Source organism: Mobula hypostoma, chromosome 1 (assembly GCF_963921235.1).
Source record: "Mobula hypostoma chromosome 1, sMobHyp1.1, whole genome shotgun sequence".
NCBI classification, from domain to species: Eukaryota; Metazoa; Chordata; class Chondrichthyes; order Myliobatiformes; family Myliobatidae; genus Mobula; species Mobula hypostoma.
Genome location: NC_086097.1, coordinates 252,516,737 through 252,535,891, shown reverse-complemented (window position 1 = coordinate 252,535,891; position 19,155 = coordinate 252,516,737). Strand labels below are relative to the sequence as shown.

Sequence of the window (19,155 nt, the reverse complement as noted above, 5' to 3'; positions counted from 1 at the left end):
TTTCCAGTACGTGTTCTAGCTATTTGAGATTTCCTTCTAGAATACAATACCCATTAATTTTTGGTTCTGATTCAAACCAGGCTGCCAGCGAGCCAGTTGCTGACTCAAAGTCAAACATAACCGTGGGTTTGAACAGACTCAATCAATTTCTGATGGATTCGCAACTACCAAAAATAGCACATGCAAAATTCTTTAAACCACGCCTAGTTCCTAGGCGGGAAACCTACCTCGAGCATGACAGGGAACCCAATCTTTGGGAGCACAATACAATTTCAATTGAACAAAATACGAAGTGGCTTACTACTACTAAACTGCACGTGGATTTAATTTTAGTTTAAAATAAATACTTGGTTGATTATCACAAACTGACTTTCGCATCAATGATGATTTGAAGCTAGATGAACGCATGGAGGGAAATAAAAACACATTTACACCGTTGAATTTAGATACAAATTTGCACTGTGGTGTATAAACTTTGCCATATTCTTTGTTAAGTATTGCATGTAATGAATTAGTACTGATAGCGCACTGGCTTAAGAATTTAATGACTAAGGTTTAAAGCTTATGTCCTTCTGAAGGGTCATGCAGCCATGTAAATTCACATTTAAACAGCAGGACTAAACAGATATAAACTATTCATTAAAAGGGTTAGCAAACATTAGAATATGTTAGCAAAGTTGCAGAGAAGCTTGTGTTATGTAACCATTTGCTATAAGCATTCAAAAGAGATGTGAGTGCAGCAAGCTATGCAAGCTGTAGTTAATTCATTCTTCGGCACGTAATTGAAAATAGAGCAGTACAACACCTCTACTGTAGCCGCCTCTACCAGCATTGCATGGTTGATAGTTGCAATTAAATGCAACATAATAAATTCAAAATCCAATATAGAAATGAAATTCAGCAGGTCAGGTGAATAGAGCGATAGAGCAGTGAAAGAAGTGCATGGAGTAAAGCCGGATCTAACATATAGAGAGGCTTTGAGGAAAGAGAAGCAAAATAAAGGCTGTAAAGGTAGGAAGGTAGAAGGGCTAAAGTGTGTGTACCTCAATGCAAGAAGCATCAGGAACAAAGGTGATGAACTGAGAGCTTGGATACATACATGGAATTATGTTGTAGTGGCTATTACAGAGACTTGGCTGGCACCAGGGCAGGAATGGATTCTCAATATTCCTGGATTTCAGTGCTTTAAAAGGGATAGAGAGGGCAGAAAAAGGGGAGGAGGAGTGGCATTACTGGTCAGGGATACTATTACAGCTACAGAAAGGGTGGGTAATGTAGCAGGATCCTCTTTGGAGTCAGTATGGTTAGAAGTCATGAACAGGAATGGAGCAGTTACTCTATTAGGAGTATTCTATAGGTCCCCTGGTCGCAGCAGAGATACCGAGGAGCAGATTGGGAGGCAGATTTTGGAAAGGTGCAAAAATAACAAGGTTGTTATCATGGGTGACTTTAACATCCTTGATATTGATTGGCACCTGATTAGTTCCAAGGGTTTGGACTGGGCAGAGTTTGTTAAATGTGTCCAGGAGGAATTCCTGTCACAGTATGTTGACAGGCCGAATAGGGGGAATGCCATACTAGATCTAGTACGAGGTAATGAACCGGGTCAGGTCACAGATCTCTCAGTGGGTGAGCATCTGGGGAACAGTGACCACCCTCCCTGGCCTTTAGCATTATCATGGAAAAGGATAGAATCAGAGAGGACAGGAAAATTTTTAATTGGGGAAGGGAAAATTATGAGGTTATAAGGATAGAACTTGCGGGTGTGAATTAAGATGACGTTTTTGCAGGGAAATGTACTGTGGACATGTGGTCGATGTTCAGGGATCTCTTGCAGGATGTTAGGGATAAATTTGTCCTGGTGAGGAAGATATAAAGAATGGTAGGGTGAAGGAACCATGGGTGACAAGTGAGGTGGAAAATCTAGTCAGGTGGAAGAGGGCAGCATACATGAGGTTTAGGAAGCAAGGATCAAATGGGTCTATTGAGGAATATAGGATAGCAAGAAAGGAGATTAAGAAGGGGCTGAGAAGAGCAAGAAGAAGGCATGAGAAGGCCTTGGCGAGTAGGGTAAAGGAAAACCCCAAGGCATTCTTCAATTATGTGAAGAACAAAAGGATGACAGGAGTGAAGGTAGGACCGATTAGAGATAAAGTTGGGAAGATGTGCCTGGATGCTGTGGAAGTGAGCGAGGTCCTCAATGAATACTTCTCTTCGGTATTCACCAATGAGAGGGAACTTGATGACAGTGAGGACAATATGAGTAAGGTTGATGTTCTGGAGCATGTTGATATTAAGGGAGAGGAGGTGTTGGAATTGTTAAAATACATTAGGACAGATAAGTCCCCAGGGCCTGACGGAATACTCCCCAGGCTGCTCCACGAGGCAAGGGAAGAGATTGCTGAGCCTCTGGCTAGGATCTTTATGTCCTCGTTGTCCATGGGAATGGTACCGGAAGATTGGAGGGAAGTGAATGTTGTCCTCTTATTCAAAAAAGGTAGTAGGGATAGTAATTATAGAACAGTGAGCCTTACATCTGTGGTGGGAAAGCTGTTGGAAAGTATTCTTAGAGATAGGATCTATTCCCATTTAGAGAATCATGGTCTGATCAGGGACAGTCGGCATGGCTTTGTGAAGGGCAGATCGTGTCTAACAAGCCTGATAGAGTTCTTTGAGGAGGTGACCAGGCATATAGATGAGGGTAGTGCAGTGGATGTGATCTATATGGATTTTAGTAAGGCAATTGACAAGGTTCCACACAGTAGGCTTACTCAGAAAGTCAGAAGGCATGGGATCCAGGGAAGTTTGGCCAGGTGGATTCAGAATTGGCTTGCCTGCAGAAGGCAGAGGGTGGTGGTGGAGGGAGTACATTCAGATTGGAGTTTTGTGACTAGTGGTGTCCCGTAAGGATCTGTTCTGGGACCTCTACTTTTCATGATTTTTATTAACGACCTGGATGTGGGGGTAGAAGGGTGGGTTGGCAAGTTTGCAGACGACACAAAAGTTGGTGGTGTTCTGGATAGTGTAAAGGATTGTCGAAGATTGCAGAGAGACATTGATAGGATGCAGAAGTGGGCTGAGAAGTGGTAGATGGAGTTCAACCCGGAGAAGTGTGAGGTGGTACACTTTGGAAGGACAAACTCCAAGGCACAGTACAAAGTAAATGGCAGGATACTTGGTAGTGTGGAGGAAGAGAGGGATCTGGGGGTACATGTCCACAGATCCCTGAAAGTTGCCTCACAGGTGGATAGGGTAGTTAAGAAAGCTTATGGGGTGTTAGCTTTCATAAGTCGAGGGATAGAGTTTAAGAGTTGCGAGGTAATGGAGCGGCTCTATAAAACTCTGGTTAGGCCACACTTGGAGTACTGGGTCCAGTTCCAGTCGCCTCACTATAGGAAGGATGTGGAAGCACTGGAAAGGGTACAGAGGAGATTTACCAGGATGCTGCCTGGTTTAGAGAGTATGGATTATGATCAGAGATTAAGGGAGCTGGGGCTTTACTGTTTGGAGAGAAGGAGGGTGAGAGGAGACATGACAGAGGTATACAAGATATTAAAAGGAATAGATAGAGTGGATAGCCAGCGCCTCTTCCCCAGGGCACCACTGCTCAATACAAGAGGACATGGCTTTAAGGTAAGGGGTGGGAAGTTCAAGGGGGATATTAGAGGAAGGTTTTTTACTCAGAGAGTGGTTGGTGCGTGAAATGCACTGCTTGGAGGCAGATACATTAGTGAAATTTAAGAGACTACTAGACAGGTATATGGAGGAATTTAAGGTGGGAGGTTATGTGGGAGGCAGGGTTTGAGGATGTACTGTGCTGTACTATTCTATGATCTATGTTCTATGTAGGTGCATCTATAGCAGGAGTTCCTAACATAGGGGCGACGGACCCTTACTTAATGGTATTGGTCTGTGACACAGAAAAGGTTGGGAATGCTTGATCTACAGAGAAGAATAAAGAACCGACATTTCAGGCCTAGAACCTTTGTCAGGGCCACTCTTCATCAGATCCTGTTGAAGGATCTCGGCCCAAAGCATCGGCTCTGTATTCTTCTCCATATATGCTACCTGACGTGCTCTGAGTTTCTCCTGCATTTTTTTGCTTGTGATTTCCAGTATCTGCAGAATCTCATGTTGCAAGTTGTCTTTCCTATGAATTCACAAAATTCAGCATGAAAATACTAAAATATGTCAAAATATGCTTTTGCTGGTGGCATTAAGTGGACATTTACAGATGTCCTAGGTTTAGACCCATTTTGTGTTCTTTCCAATGCTGGAAAAAATTTTTAATAATGTTTAGTTTAGATTTTTATTATTTCTATCAGTTGAAACATCACTCATTGTTTTATGTTGTTTTCAGATGTCAAGCCCAGGAGCAGTAACAAATTGTGTAGGTCAGAGGGCCAAAGTTACAAAGTAAGTTTAAAGATTTTAAGAAGGGCCAAAAGGCCTGTTTCTGTGCTGTAGTTTTTCTATGGTTCCTATTACATTCTATATACAGATTTAATGTTGGTAATCATAGGTGGCAATGGTTAAATGTTAATTGTTTAATTCTAATTGATACAGTTCTGTTCAAACTGCTTAATGTCAACCTGTTTATTCCTGGTCACTTCGCCCACTTTTTGTGCTGAATAGACCACAATAATATGAAAGAAAAAAATTCTTGCTTTTAATTATATATTGGAAACTTGCCCAACAACTTGATAATATTTTACCCTTTTATATTGCATTAGTAGAATATCTTGCCCTTCTAATGCCCAAGTTCACAATATATGCACCCAACAGAGGAGATAACCCAAAATTATAGGGTGGGAGTACATACAGGCCCTTCAGCCCACAATGCTGTGCCAACCTTTTAACCTACTCTAAGATCAATCTAGCTCTTCTCTCCTACATAGCCATCAGTTTTTCTACCATCCATGTACTTATCTAAAAGTTCCTTAAATGCCCCTAATATATCTGCATCTATCACCACCCCTGTCAGCATGTACCACACTCTCTGTGTAAAAAAGAAACTTACCTCTGACGTCACGCCTATAGTTTCCTGCAGACACCTTAAAATTAGGCCCTCTTGTATGAGCCATTTCTACCCTGGGAAAAAGCCTCTTTCCATCTTGTACACCTCTATCAAGTCACCCCTCATCCCCCTTTGGTCCAAGAGAAAAGTCCTAGCTTGCTCAACCTATCTTAATAAGACATGCTCTCTAATCCAGGCAGCATCCTTGTAAACCTCCTCTGCAGCCTTTCTGAAGCTTCTACATCCTTCCTATGATGAGTCGACCAGAACTGACCACAGTACTCCATGTGGTCTCACCAGGGTTTTAAAGCTGCAACATTACCTCGCGGTTCTTGAACTTATTCTCCTGACTAATGAAAGCCAACACACCATAAGCCTTTTTAACCACCCTATCAACTTGTGCGGCAATTTTGAGGGATCAATAGACATGGACAATGTTCAAGATTCCTCTGTTCCTCCACACTATGAAGAATCCTGCCATTAATCCTGTTTCCTGCCTTCAAATTAGACCTTCCAAAGTGAATCACATCACACTTCTCCAGGTTGAAGTGCATAACTGGCTTTTCTTTTGGCATATTTCCATATGACCATATTCTCAACTATCCAACTATAAGCCACGTTTCAGTTTGTGCTACATTGAATATGTTACTTCAATCTCTTGTATAAACATCCTCGCAGTTTTCTGTTCAATTTAAGTAACTATTCATCTTTTTAGAGACATTTCAGAAACTCTTAGGTAGGTACATGGATGATAGAAAGATGGCGGGCTTTGCAGGAGGAATGGGTCAGATTGATCTTGGAGCAGGTTAACTGGTTTGCACAGCATTGTGCAGTGAAGGGCCTGTGCTGTTCTAAGACTCTATGTTTACTGATGTTAGGCAACAAATACAAGAAATAACTCCAAAACCAGTTCTGATACTCTCCAGTGAGAACACAAGCGTGCGTTTCAGTAAAGATCAGTAAATAGAAGCCTAGAGTGTGACATCTAGATTGTTATTCTCTTCCAAGTGCTGCATTGCTGAGAATAAATTTAACTCTCGCGAGCTGCTCCAGAAGTTCCAACTACCTCAAACCGACCTAGAAATGAACTCTGTCACTTTCTGCATTTTGTGTATCTTGTCATCAGAGTGGTCTAGGGACATTAGTATATTTGAAATGTATGCTGCTTCTCTTCAGAGAACAGGTTTCATTCTATCTCTAATGTCACACATACAGGTGCTGTTCCTAGACACACTAGCGATAAATTGATGTAATTACAGCAGTGTAAATGTGAAGATAATAAACACTTACTGTTTGAAGATGCTGTGCCCTGTGGCTAATTAAAAATAATTGATAAGCCTCAAAGTTTCAAAGCTCTGGTCAGTGATCATGTTGTTACTGCAGAATGGCCATGGAGCATTCAGCCCCAATAGTGCTTCCCTCCATACATATTGACAAGCATTAGGAACAAAACTCTGCCAATCTAAGCATTTATCAAGGTGGATTGAAAAAGCTTTTTCAAGTATATAAGAAATATAAGAGACGAGAGTGGATATAGGACCTCTAGAAATAATAACGGGGGACAAGGAGGTGGCAGACGAACTAAATGAGTACTTTGCATCAGTCTTCACTGTGGAAGAGACTAGCAGTGTGCCAGCTGTTGAAGGGTGTGGGGGAAGAGAAGTGAGTGCAGTTACTATTACAAGGGAGAAGGTGCTCAAAAAGCTGAAAGACCTAAACATAGAAGCATAGAAAATAGATGCAGGAGTAGGCCATTCGGCCCTTTGAGCCTGCACCGCCATTCAGTATGATCATGGCTGATCATCCAACTCAGAACCCTGTACCAGCCTTCCCTCCATACCCTCTGATCTCTTTAGCCACAAGGGCCATATCTAACTCGCTCTTAAATATAGCCAGTGAACTGGCCTCAACTGTTTCCTGTGGCAGAGAATTCCCCAGATTCACCACTCTCAGTGTGAAGAAGTTTTTCCTAATCTTGGTCCTAAAAGGCTTCCCCTTTATCCTCAAAATGTGACCCCTCGTTCTGGACTTCCCCAACATCGGGAACAATCTTCCTGCATCTAGCCTGTCCAATCCCTTTAGGATTTTATACGTTTCAATAAGATCCCCCCTCAATCCTCTAAATTCCAGAGAGTATAAGCCTAGTCGATCCAGTCTTTCATCATATGAAAGTCCTGCCATCCCAGGAATCAATCTGGTGAACCTTCTTTGTACTCCCTCCATGGCAAGAATGTCTTTCCTCAGATTAGGGGACCAAAACTGCACACAATACTCCAGGTGTGGTCTCACCAAGGCCTTGTACAACTGCAGTAGTACCTCCCTGCTCCTGTACTCGAATCCTCTTGCTATGAATGCCAGCATACCATTCGCCTTTTTCACCGCCTTCTGTACCTGCATGCCCACTTTCAATGACTGGTGTATAATGACACCCAGGTCTCGTTGCACCTCCCTTTTTCCTAATCGGCCACCATTCAGATAATAATCTGTTTTCCTGCTTTTGCCACCGAAGTGGATAACCTCACATTTATCCACATTAAATTGCATCTGCCATGAATTTGCCCACTCACCTAACCTATCCAAGTCACCCTGCATCCTCTTAGCATCCTCCTCACAGCTAACACTGCCGCCCAGCTTCGTGTCATCCGCAGACTTGGAGATGCTGCATTTAATTCCCTCATCTAAGACATTAATATATATTGTAAACAACTGGGATCCCAGCACTGAGCCTTGCAGTACCCCACTAGTCACTGCCTGCCATTCTGAAAAAGTCCCGCTTATTCCCACTCTTTGCTTCCTGTCTGCCAACCAATTCTCTATCCACATCAATACCTTACCCCCTATACTGTGTGCTTTAAGTTTGCACACTAATATCCTGTGTGGGACCGTGTCAAAAGCCTTTTGAAAATCCAAATATACCACATCCACTGGTTCTCCCCTAACCACTCTACTAGTTACATCCTCAAAAAATTCTGTGAGATTCGTCAGACATGATATTCCTTTCACAAATCCATGCTGACTTTGTCCGATGATTTCGCCGCATTTCAACTGTGCTGTTATCACATCTTTGATAACTGACTCTAGCATTTTCCCCATCACCGATGTTAGGCTAACCGGTCTATAAATCCCTGGTTTCTCTCTCCCTCCTTTTTTAAAAGGCGGGGTTTACATTAGCCACCCTCCAATCCTCAGGAACTAGTCCAGAATCTAAAGGGTTTTGAAAAATTATCACTAATGCAACCACTATTTCTTGGGCTACTTCCTTAAGCACTCTGGGATGCAGACCATCTGACCCTGGGGATTTATCTGCCATTAATCCCTTCAATTTACCTAACACCACTTCCCTACTAACATGTATTTCCCTGAGTTCCTCCATCTCACTAGACCCTCTGTCCCCTACTATTTTCGGAAGATTATTTATGTCCTCCTTAGTGAAGACAGAACCAAAGTAGTTACTCAATTGGTCTGCCATGTCCTTGTTCCCCATAATCAATTCACCTGTTTCTGTCTGTAGGGGACCTACATTTGTCTTGACCAATCTTTTTCTTTTCACATATCTATAAAAGCTTTTACAGTCAGTTTTTATGTTCCCTGCCAGTTTTCTCTCATAATCTTTTTTTCCCTTTCCTAATTAAGCCCTTTGTCCTCCTCTGCTGAATTTCTCCCAGTCCTCAGGTGAGCCGCTTTTTCTGGCTAACTTGTATGCTTCTCCTTTGGAATTGATACTATCCCTAATTTCCCTTGTCAGCCATGGGTGCACTACCTTCCCTGATTTATTCTTTTGCCAAACTGGGATGAACAATTGTTGTAGTTCATCCATGCGATCTTTAAATGCTTGCCATTGCATATCCACCCTCAACCCTTTAAGTATCATTTGCCAGTCTATTTTAGCTAATTCACATCTCATACCTTCAAAGTTACCCTTCAAGTTCAGAACCTTTGTTTCTGAATTAACTATGTCACTCTCCATCTTAATGAAGAATTCCACCATATTATGGTCACTCTTACCCAAGGGGCCTCTCACGACAAGATTGCTAATTAACCCTTCCTCATTGCTCAATACCCAGTCTAGAATAGCCTGCTCTCTAGTTGGTTCCTCGACATGTTGGTTCAAAAAACCATCCTGCATACATTCCAAGAAATCCTCTTCCTCAGCACCTTTACCAATTTGGTTCACCCAATCTATATGTAGATTGAAGTCACCCATTATAACTGCTGTTCTTCTATTGCACGCATTTCTAATTTCCTGTTTAATGCCATCCCCAACCTCACTACTACTGTTAGGTGGCCTGTACACAACTCCCACCAGCGTTTTCTGCCATTTTCTTAGTGTTATACAGCTCTACCCATAGCGATTCCACATCCTCCCGGCTAATGTCCTTCCTTTCTATTGCGTTAATCTCCTCTCTAACCAGCAATGCTACCCCACCTCCTTTTCTTTCATGTCTATCCCTCCTGAATGTTGAGCTCCCATCCTTGGCCACCCTGGAGCCATCTCTCTGTGATCCCAACTATATCATATTCATTAATAACAATCTGCAGTTTTAATTCATCCACCTTGTTACGAATGCTCCTTGCATTGACTCACAAAGCCTTCAGGCTTGCTTTCACAACACTTCTAGCCCTTATACAATTATGTTGAAAAGTGGTCCTTCTTGATTTTTAACCTGGATTTGCCAGCCTGCCAGTTTTACTTTTCACCTTACTACTTTTTGCTTCTACCCTCATTTTACACCCCTCTGTCTCTGTGCACTTGTTCCCATCCCCCTGTTGTGAACTAACCTCCTCTCTCCTAGTCTCTTTAATTTGATTCCCACCACCCCCCCCACAACCATTCTAGTTCAAAGTCACCTCAGTAGCCCTCGCAAATCTCCCTGCCAGGATATTGGTCCCCCTAGGATTTAAGTGTAACCGGTCCTTTTTGTACAGGTCACACCTGCGCCAAAAGAGGTCCCAATGATCCAAAAACTTGAATCCCTGCCCCCTGCTCCAATCCCTCAGCCACGCATTTATCCTCCACCTCATTGCATTCCTACTCTCACTGTCGCGTGGCACAGGCAGTAATCCCGAGATTACTACCTTTGTAGTCCTTTTTCTCAACTCCCTTTCTAACTCTCTATATTCTCCTTTCAGGACCTCTTCCCTTTTCCTACTTATGTCATTGGTACGTATATGTACCACAACGTACCACGGTGCGTAAGCCACCAGAACCAGATGAACTGCACCCTAGCGTTCTGAAAGAGGTAGTGGTAGAAATTGTGAAGGCATTAGTAATGATCTTTCAAGAATCATTAGACTCTGGCATGGTATCGGAGGACTGGAAAATTGCAAATGTCACTCCACTCTTCAAGAAAGGAGGAAGGCAGCAGAAAGGAAATTATAGACCAGTTAGCCTGATCTCAGTGGTTGGGAAGACGCTGCAGTCAATTATTAAGGGTGAGGTTATGGAGTACTTGGTGAGGCAGGACAAGATAGGACAAAATCAGCAAGGTTTCCTTCAAGGAAAATCCTGCCTGATGAACCTGTTGGAATTCGTTGAGGAGATTACAGGTGGGATAGATAAAGGGGATGCAGTGGATATTGGATATTTGGGCTTCCAGAAGGCCTTTGACAAGGTGCCACACATCAGGCTGACTACCAAGTTAAGAGCCCATGGTATTACAGGGAAGTTACTGGCACGGTTAGAGCATTGGCTGATTGGTAGGAGGCAGCAAGCGGGAATAAAAGGATCCTTTTCTGGTTGGCTGCCAGTGACTAGTGGTGTTTGGCAGGGGTGGTGTTGGGACCACTTCTTTTTATGCTGTATATAAATGTTTTAGACGATGGAATAGATGGCTTTGTTGCCAAGTTTGCAGATGATACAAAGATTGGTGGAGGGGCAGGTAGTGTTGAGGAAACAGGTAGGCTGCAAAAGGACCTAGACAGATCAGGAGAATGGGCAAGAAAGGGTGGCAAGTGAAATACAATGTTGGAAAATGCATGGTCATGCAATTTGGTAGTAAAAATAAATGTGCAGGTTATTTTCTAAATGGGGAGAAAATCCAAAAATCTGAGATGCAAAGGGGTCCTTGTGCAGAGCACCCAAAAGATTAACATGCAGGTTGACTCGGTGGTGAGGAAGGCAAATGCCATGTTAGCATTCATTTCAAGAGGTCTAGAATACAAGAGCAAGGATGTGGTGCTGAGGCTTTATAAGTCAAGTCACTTTTTATTGTCACTTCGACCATAACTGCTGGTACAGTACACAGTAAAAACGAGACAACATTTTTCAGGACCATGGTGCTACATGAACAATACAAGAACTACACTGAACTATGTAAAACAGCACAAAACTACACTAGACTACAGACCTACCCAGGACTGCATAAAGTGCACAAAACAGTGCAGGCACTACAATAAATAATAAACAAGACAATATTCACAGTAGAGGTTGGTGTCAGTCCAGGCTCTGGGTATTGAAGAGTCTGATGGCTTGGGGGAAGAAACTGTTACATAGTCTGGTTGTGAGAGCCCGAGTACTTTGGTGCCTTTTTTAGCCAGATGGCAAGAGGGAGAAGAGTTTGTATGAGGGGTGCATGGGGTCCTTCATAATGCTGTTTGCTTTATGGATGCAGCGTGTAGTGTAAGTGTCTGTAATGGCGGGAAGAGAGACCCCGATGGTCTTCTCAGCTGACCTCACTATCCACTGCAGGGTCTTGCGATCCGAGATGGTGCAATTTTCGAACTAGGCAGTGATGCAGCTGCTCAGGATGCTCTCAGTACAACCTCTGTAGAATGTGGTGAGGATGGGGGGGTGGGAGATGGACTTTTCTCAGCCTTCGCAGAAAGTAGAGACGCTGCTGGGCTTTCTTTGCTATGGAGCTGATGTTGAGGGACCAGGTGAGATTCTCCGCCAGGTAAACACCAAGAAATTTGGTGCTTTTAACAATCTCTACAGAGGAGCTGTCAATGTTCAGCGGAGAGTGATCGCTCTGTGCTCTCCTGAAGTCAACAACCATCTCTTTTGTTTTGTTTACATTCAGAGACAGGTTGTTGGCTCTGCACCAGTCTGTTAGCCGCTGCACCACCTCTCGGTATGCTGACTCATCGTTCTTACTGATGAGACCCACCACGGTCGTGTCATTGGCGCACTTGATGATGTGGTTCGAGCTGTGTGTTGCAGCACAGACGTGGGTCAGCAGAGTGAACAGCAGTGGACTGAGCACACAGCCCTGGGGGGCCCCTGTGCTCAGTGTGATGGTGTTGGAGATGCTGCTTCCAATCCGGACTGACTGAGGTCTCCCAGTCAGGAAGTCTAGGATCCAGTTGCAGAGGGAGGTGTTCAGCCCCAGTAGGCTCAGCTTTCCAATCAGTTTCTGAGGAATGATTGCGTTGAATGCTGAACTGAAGTCTATGAACAGCATTCGAACGTACGTGTCTTTTTTGTCCAGGTGGAGGGTGATGGCAGTGGCGTCGTTTGTTGAACGGTTGGGACGGTACGAGAACTGCAAGGGTCCTGTGAGGGGGGCAGCAGGGTCTTGATGTGTCTCATGACGAGCCTCTCGAAACACTTCATTATGATGGATGTGAGTGCGATGGGACGGTAGTCGTTGAGGCAGGACACTGAAGACTTCTTTGGCACGGGGACGATGGTGGCGGCCTTGAAGCAAGTAGGAACGACGACGCTGCTCAGGGAGATGTTGAAGATGTCAGTGAGAATCTCAGCTAGCTGGTCTGCACATCCTGTAAGCACTCTGCCAAGAATATTGTCTAGTCCAGCAGCCTTCCATGGGTTGACCCTGCACAGGGTTTTCCTCACATCGGCTACGGTAAGACACAGCACCTGGTCGTTTGGAGGAGGGGTAGTCTTCCTCGCCGCCACGTCATTTTCCGCCTCAAAACGAGCGTAGAAGTTATTCAACGCATCTGGGAGGGAGGCATCACCAGCACAGTCAGGTGATGTTGTCTTGTAGTTGGTGGTGTCCTGAATGCCCTTCCACATGCGCCACGTGCCGCATCCTGGAAGTGGCTGTGGATTCACTGGGCGTGTGCACACTTTGCCTCTCTGATGGCCCGGGACAGTTTGGTCCTCGCTGTTGTTAGGGCTGCCTTGTCGCCTGCTCTGAAGGCAGGGTCACGGGTCCTCAGCAGATAAGGCACTGGTGTGGCCTCGTATTGAGTATTGTGAACAGTGTTGGGCTCCTCATCTAAGAAAAGATGTGCTGGCATTAGAGAAGGTTCAGAGGAGGCTCCAAAGGAAGATTCTAGGAATGAAGGGGTTATCATACGAGTAATGTTTAATAGCTGTGGGTCTGTACTCACTGGAATTTAGAAGGCTGGGCGGGGTGGGGATCTCACTGAAACCTTTTGAATGTTGAAAGGCCTAGACAGAGTAGATGTTGGAAAGGATGTTCTCATGGCGGGGGAGTCTAGGACAAGAGACCACAGCCTCAGGACAAAGGGGCATCCACTTAAAACAGAGATGCAAAGAAATTTCTTTAGCCAAGAGGGTGGTGAATTTGTTACCTCGGGCAGCTGTTGAGGCCAGTTTGTTTGGTGTATTTAAGGCAGAGTTTGATAGGCTCTTGATTGGACATGGGCATCAAAGGTTACGGGGAGAAGGCCGGGGAGTGGGGCTGAGGATCAGCCGTGATTGAATGGCGACGCAGACTCAAGGGGCCAAGTGGCCTAATTATCCTCCTGGGTCTTATGATTTAAATAATGAATTAAGCAAGTACTATCTGAGTATAACAATTCACACTTTGGTTTGTGTCTAGCCATGTTTCACAGCATTTGTTTCCTGAATAGCATGGCTTCGATGCTACCCAAGTTATACATATGTATATATTTCTGATTGTCATTTGTAGTAATATTTTAATGCAATAGACTGTTCTGCTGCAAAGCAACAAATTTCAGTGCATATGCCAGTGATAATAAACCTGATTCTGATTTCTGCTACCCATGAACAGCAGCGTTCCATTTCCATGTCATCCCTTGCTATATTCCAACAAAATGAATAACATATTTCTTCAGGGAATTAACATTTTGAGTTATTGATAATATCTGACCGATTTCTACTCTATTTTGTCAGTTTGTCAGAATTGTGTATAATGCTTCATGCGTGGTCTAATTATAATTTTGAAAAGTTCTGGCAGAATATTCTCCCCTTTTATGTTTTAGCTCTCCAGGTATTCAGTCAGGCTTTTTGAATTTTTTTTATTCCTGATGATGCCTCTCTCTACTCTTGCCTTTAACTGAGGTAATACTTGCATCTTTATTAGTCCAAAATGAATGGTATCCTTGTAACTGTTAAAGTTTTGTTCTTTCATATAATGCATCAATAAATCAACTTGATTATCTATTCAATTAATGATTTCATTGTTGATGGATGCCATAGATCCCTTAATCTTTGTGTTTTGACTGTACGTTTATAGATGCATTTATCCCCACGACATTTAGCACATAGTAGTAAGACTTAGGAGCAGAATTAGACCACTCGACCTATCATGTCTGCTCTGCCATTCCATCGTGGCTGAATCATTATCCCTCTCAATCCTATTCTCCTCCCTTCTCCCTGTAACCTTTGACGCTCTGACTGATTAATAACCTATCAACCTCTGCTTTTAATATACCCAATAACTTGGCCTCCAGAGCCATCTGTGGCAATGAATTCTACAGATTCACTACTCTTTGGCTAAAGATATTCCTCCTCATCTCTGTTGTAAATGGACATCCCTCTCTTCTGAGGTGGTGCCCTCGGGTCCTATGCTGTCCTACTATATGAAATATTCTCTCAACATCCACTCTAGTCCTTCCAATATTTGATAGGATTCAATTAGAGGTCCCCTCCGCCCATTCTTCTAAGCTCCAGCAAGTACAGGCCCGGAGGCCATCAAACACTCTTCAAATACCTTTCTTTCCCGGAATTATTATTGTCTGGGCCCTCTCCAATGCTAGCATATCCGCTGTCTATAAAGAATTTGCCTGTTCTTCCCATGGCCGCGTGGGTTTCCTTCGTGTGCTCCAGTTTCCTCCCACTTTCTGAAGACGTATGGGTTCATAGGTTAATTGGCTACATAGGTGTAATTGGGCGGTGTGGGTTTGTTGGGCCGAAAGGAAATCTAAAATAACAGTATGGGGAGGTTTCATCTAGATCCTCAGCCCTACTGTCAGTACATAGGATTTGTGCCACAGGTCTCAAGCCATGGCTTATTACCACTTCCATTCTCAACCAGAATATTGATATGCTTGTTTGTTGGGTGGAACTCAGCCTCAAAAATATCAAAGAGGGTGAGTTATTAAGATACAAATTCTGGCCCTGCAAGGTCCATCGTTCCCTACTGGTCTCCCCTTCCTTTCCAATAATATTAATTAGGGCCTCCTTTTTTAACATTGTGCCCTATAGATTACTTCCTTTCCTAGTGTCATAGATTAAAGCAGCAGTCCCCAACCACCGGGCCGCAAAGCATGTGCTACTGGGTCGCGAGGAAACGATATGATTTGGCGATATGAATCAGTTGCACCTTTCCTCATTACCTGTCATGCGCACTGTTGAACCTGAACGCACGCGAGGTCATTACCCGCATGTCATCCATGTCAGCGCGGGAAGGAGGTCAACTCCTCGAGCTTGCAAATGACGGCGGGCTGAAAAGTATGTTTGACATAACATCTCTGCTGGCATTCTGGATCAACGTCAAGGCTAAATATCCTGAGATAGCCACGAAAGCACTGAAAACGTTGCCTCCATTTCCAACATATCTCTGCAATGAATGCAACGAAAACTAAATAGCGGAATAGACTGGACATAAGGAACCTCCTTCGAGTATCGCTGTCTCCCATCACCGCTCGATAGGACCGTCTTGTTGCAGGGAAACAAGCCCAGGGCTCCCACTGATTCAGTGATATTGGTGCAATGATTTTGTATGTTCATACGGGGAAAATATGTGCTGTGTGTTTAATATCCAAACGTTACTTAAAATGTTATGATGCTATTGACTTAAAAGTGACTTATATAACCATATAACAATTACAGCACGGAAACAGGCGATCTCGGCCCTTCTAGTCCGTGCTGAACGCTACTCTCACCTCGCCCCACCGACCTGCACTCAGCCCAAAACCCTCCATTCCTTTCCTGTCCATATACCTATCCAATTTTTCTTTAAATGACAATATCGAACCTGCCTCTACCACTTCTACTGGAGGTTCGTTCAACACTTACTTCAAGCTCCCCTGTCCTCCCCTGATAATTGACTTATCACTATATTCATGCGAGGAAAATATGCGCTGTGTGTTTAATATCAAATTCATTAGATAAACCCTTTTAGAAACAAAATTGAGTGTATTAGCGACTTATCACCTATATTCCGGTCGTAATTAACACCCCCGCCCGAACAGAATCACCAAAAATGACTTGTAGAAAAATATTCCGCACGTCACGCATGTGCACTGGTGCCCGCACAAGGTTTCATGGTCATTGTAGTCTTTCTTGGGGTAAACACAACGTATTTGACTGTTACTCTTGTCCGTTGGCAACCCTAACCCCCCCGGGTCGGCTGGTCCACAAGAATATTGTCAATAATAAAAAGTTCCGCAGTGCAGAAAAGGTTGGGGACCCCTGGATTAAAGATGAGCTTTATTTATCACACGCACATTGAACCATGGAAACCTACAGTGAAATGTGTTGTTTTGTGTCAAAGCAGTCCGAGGATGTGCTGGGACAGCCCGCAAGTGTCACCGCACTTCAATACCAACATACCATGCCCACAACTTACTGATATGTCTTTGGAACGTGGGAGGAAACGCCCAAGGAGAACTGTAAATTCCTTTCTGACAGCGACAGGAATGGAGCCCCCATCACTGGCGCTGTAAAGCCATTGCACTAACTGCAACACTACTATGAAATGTCATTTCCATTTGTGTCCAATATTACTTCTGTATATTTTTGGATCTGAACACTGGTTGCTTTATTTTTAGGTGTTCCCCAGTTTATCTGGGTGGTAGCTCTGCGCCCCTCGGACTGGGTACTAATACTTCTCACAGGTAACCCATTCTCATATTTTTATTATTAACCCATAATTTAATTCAAGAAAACAAAACATTATAAGAGAGAAATATGATGCACCGTCTTGTTATGGCACATTTTAATATATAAATATAAATATGCATATGAATTCAGAGTTCAGTCCCAGTGTCCTCTGTAAGGAGTCTCTGTACACCTTCACTATGGAATGCATGGGTTTTCCAGTTTCCTCATGACAGTCCAGAGACATACTCTGTAGGTTAAATGGTCATGTAAGTGGTCCCGTGATTAGGTTAGGATTAAATTGGGGTAGTCAGAGGTTGCTAGGATGGCGTGGAATGAAGGGACAGAAGGGCCTATTCCACACTGTATAATTAAGTAAAAATTTCCAAAAGCATCTTAAGATTTTTTTAAACTGAAGAGTAAAATGCAATAAATGGTCAGATAGACTAATGGTTCAATGTGAATTGTGCAATCCCTTGTGATTGATTATAATTACTTTGAATGCGTAATTTCTAAAGACTTTTTTATTTACAGAACCTGTGACCAACTCCGCTGTACTACCTGTGACTTCAGGGTGGTAATACTTGATAACTATGAATGGAGCAAGTCGTGTGACTACCTTTTTTTCAGGTATATTTGGACGTGGGCGGCACGGTAGCGTAGCAGTTAGCATAATGCTTTATAGTGCCAGCTGTAAAACTGGGATTCAATCCTTGCCACTGATTGTAAGGAGTTTCTTCGTTCTCCCTGCGACTGCTTGGGTTTCCTCTGGGTGCTCTGGTCTCCTCCCATATTCTAAAGATGTACGGGGTGGAGTTAGTGAGTTGTGGGCATGCTACATAGACACTCGAAGCATGGCAACACTTGTGGGCTGCCCCACCGGCACATCCTCTGCCATCCGATTCCTAAATAGACATTGACCCCTTGGACACTACCTCACTTTTTTTTAATACATGGTATTTCTGGGGGGTTTTTGGCATGATTTTTAATCCATTCAATATACGTATACTGTAATTCATTTATTTATTTTTTTTATTATTTTATTTTGTTTTTTTTTCTTCTATATGATGTATTGCATTGAACTGCTGCTGCTAAGTTAACAAATTTCACGTCATATGCTGGAGATAATAAACCTGATTCTGATTCAGCACATTTCACTGGATGCTTCAAAGACAAATAAAGCCAATCCAATCATGTGCAGATAATCCAGTTGTAACTGAGAATTTCCAGCCAAAGTCTGACATTGTAATGATTTCCTATGCCCCAAAATCTATGCTAATCCTTGTTCTGCAAATAAATATTCGACTGATTTTTGTGATCTGTACAAAAGGGACAAGTCACACCTGAACCTCAGGGGACCAATATCCTTGCGGGCAGGTTTGCTAGAGCCGCTGGGGGGTTTAAACTAATTTGGCAGGGGATGGGAACTGGAATAAGGTAGATGAGCTTGTGGTCCATTTAGAGATTGGCAGGTATGATATGGTGGGCATCTCTTGAGCCGGGCCTGAAAGATCATAGTTGGGAGCTTAACGTTCCAAGAATACCCCCCTGGTATAGAAAGTAGGCAGGTAGGCAGAGAGGGTGAGGTGGTTCTGTTGGTAAAAAATTAAATTAAATCCTTAGAAAGAGGTGACATTAGGATCAGATGTAAAATTCCTTCTGGGTAGAGTTAAGAAACTGCAAGGGTAAAAAAAATCTTGATGGGAGCTATATACAGGCATCCGAACAGTAGCCAGAATGTGGGATACAAGTTACAACAGGACATGGAAAAGGCATGTAAAAAGCATGATTTTGTGATAATCATGAGGGATTTCAATATGCAGATAGATTGGGAAAATCCATAAGACGTAGGAGCAGAATTAGGGCATTTGGCCCATCGAGTCTGCTCCACCATTTCGTCATGGTTGATCCACGTTTCCTCTCAGCCCCAATCTCCTGCCTTCCTCCACACCCCTTCATGCCCTGACCAATCAAGAATCCATCAACCTCTGCTTTAAATATACATACAGACTAGGCCTCCACAGCTGCCTGTGGCAACAAATTCCACAGATTCACCACTAAAAACACGGTTGGTTCTTGATCCCAAGAGAGGAAATTTGTAGAATGCCTATGAGATAGCTTTTTAGAGCATCTTGTTATT

The 19,155-nt window shown here is 43.4% G+C and overlaps 1 protein-coding gene across 2 annotated transcripts in view; it reads left to right on the top strand.

Annotated features, from left to right (window-relative positions):
- Window positions 1-19,155, top strand: part of cfap418 (cilia and flagella associated protein 418) — a 42,651-nt gene that overhangs the window by 11,969 nt on the left and 11,527 nt on the right. For both annotated transcript variants that reach the window (XM_063042569.1, XM_063042560.1), the window contains exons 3-5: window positions 4,361-4,416; window positions 16,967-17,032; window positions 17,550-17,645. In XM_063042569.1, coding sequence (XP_062898639.1) covers window positions 4,361-4,416; window positions 16,967-17,032; window positions 17,550-17,645 — 218 coding nt within the window. The remainder of the gene's footprint in view (window positions 1-4,360; window positions 4,417-16,966; window positions 17,033-17,549; window positions 17,646-19,155) is intronic.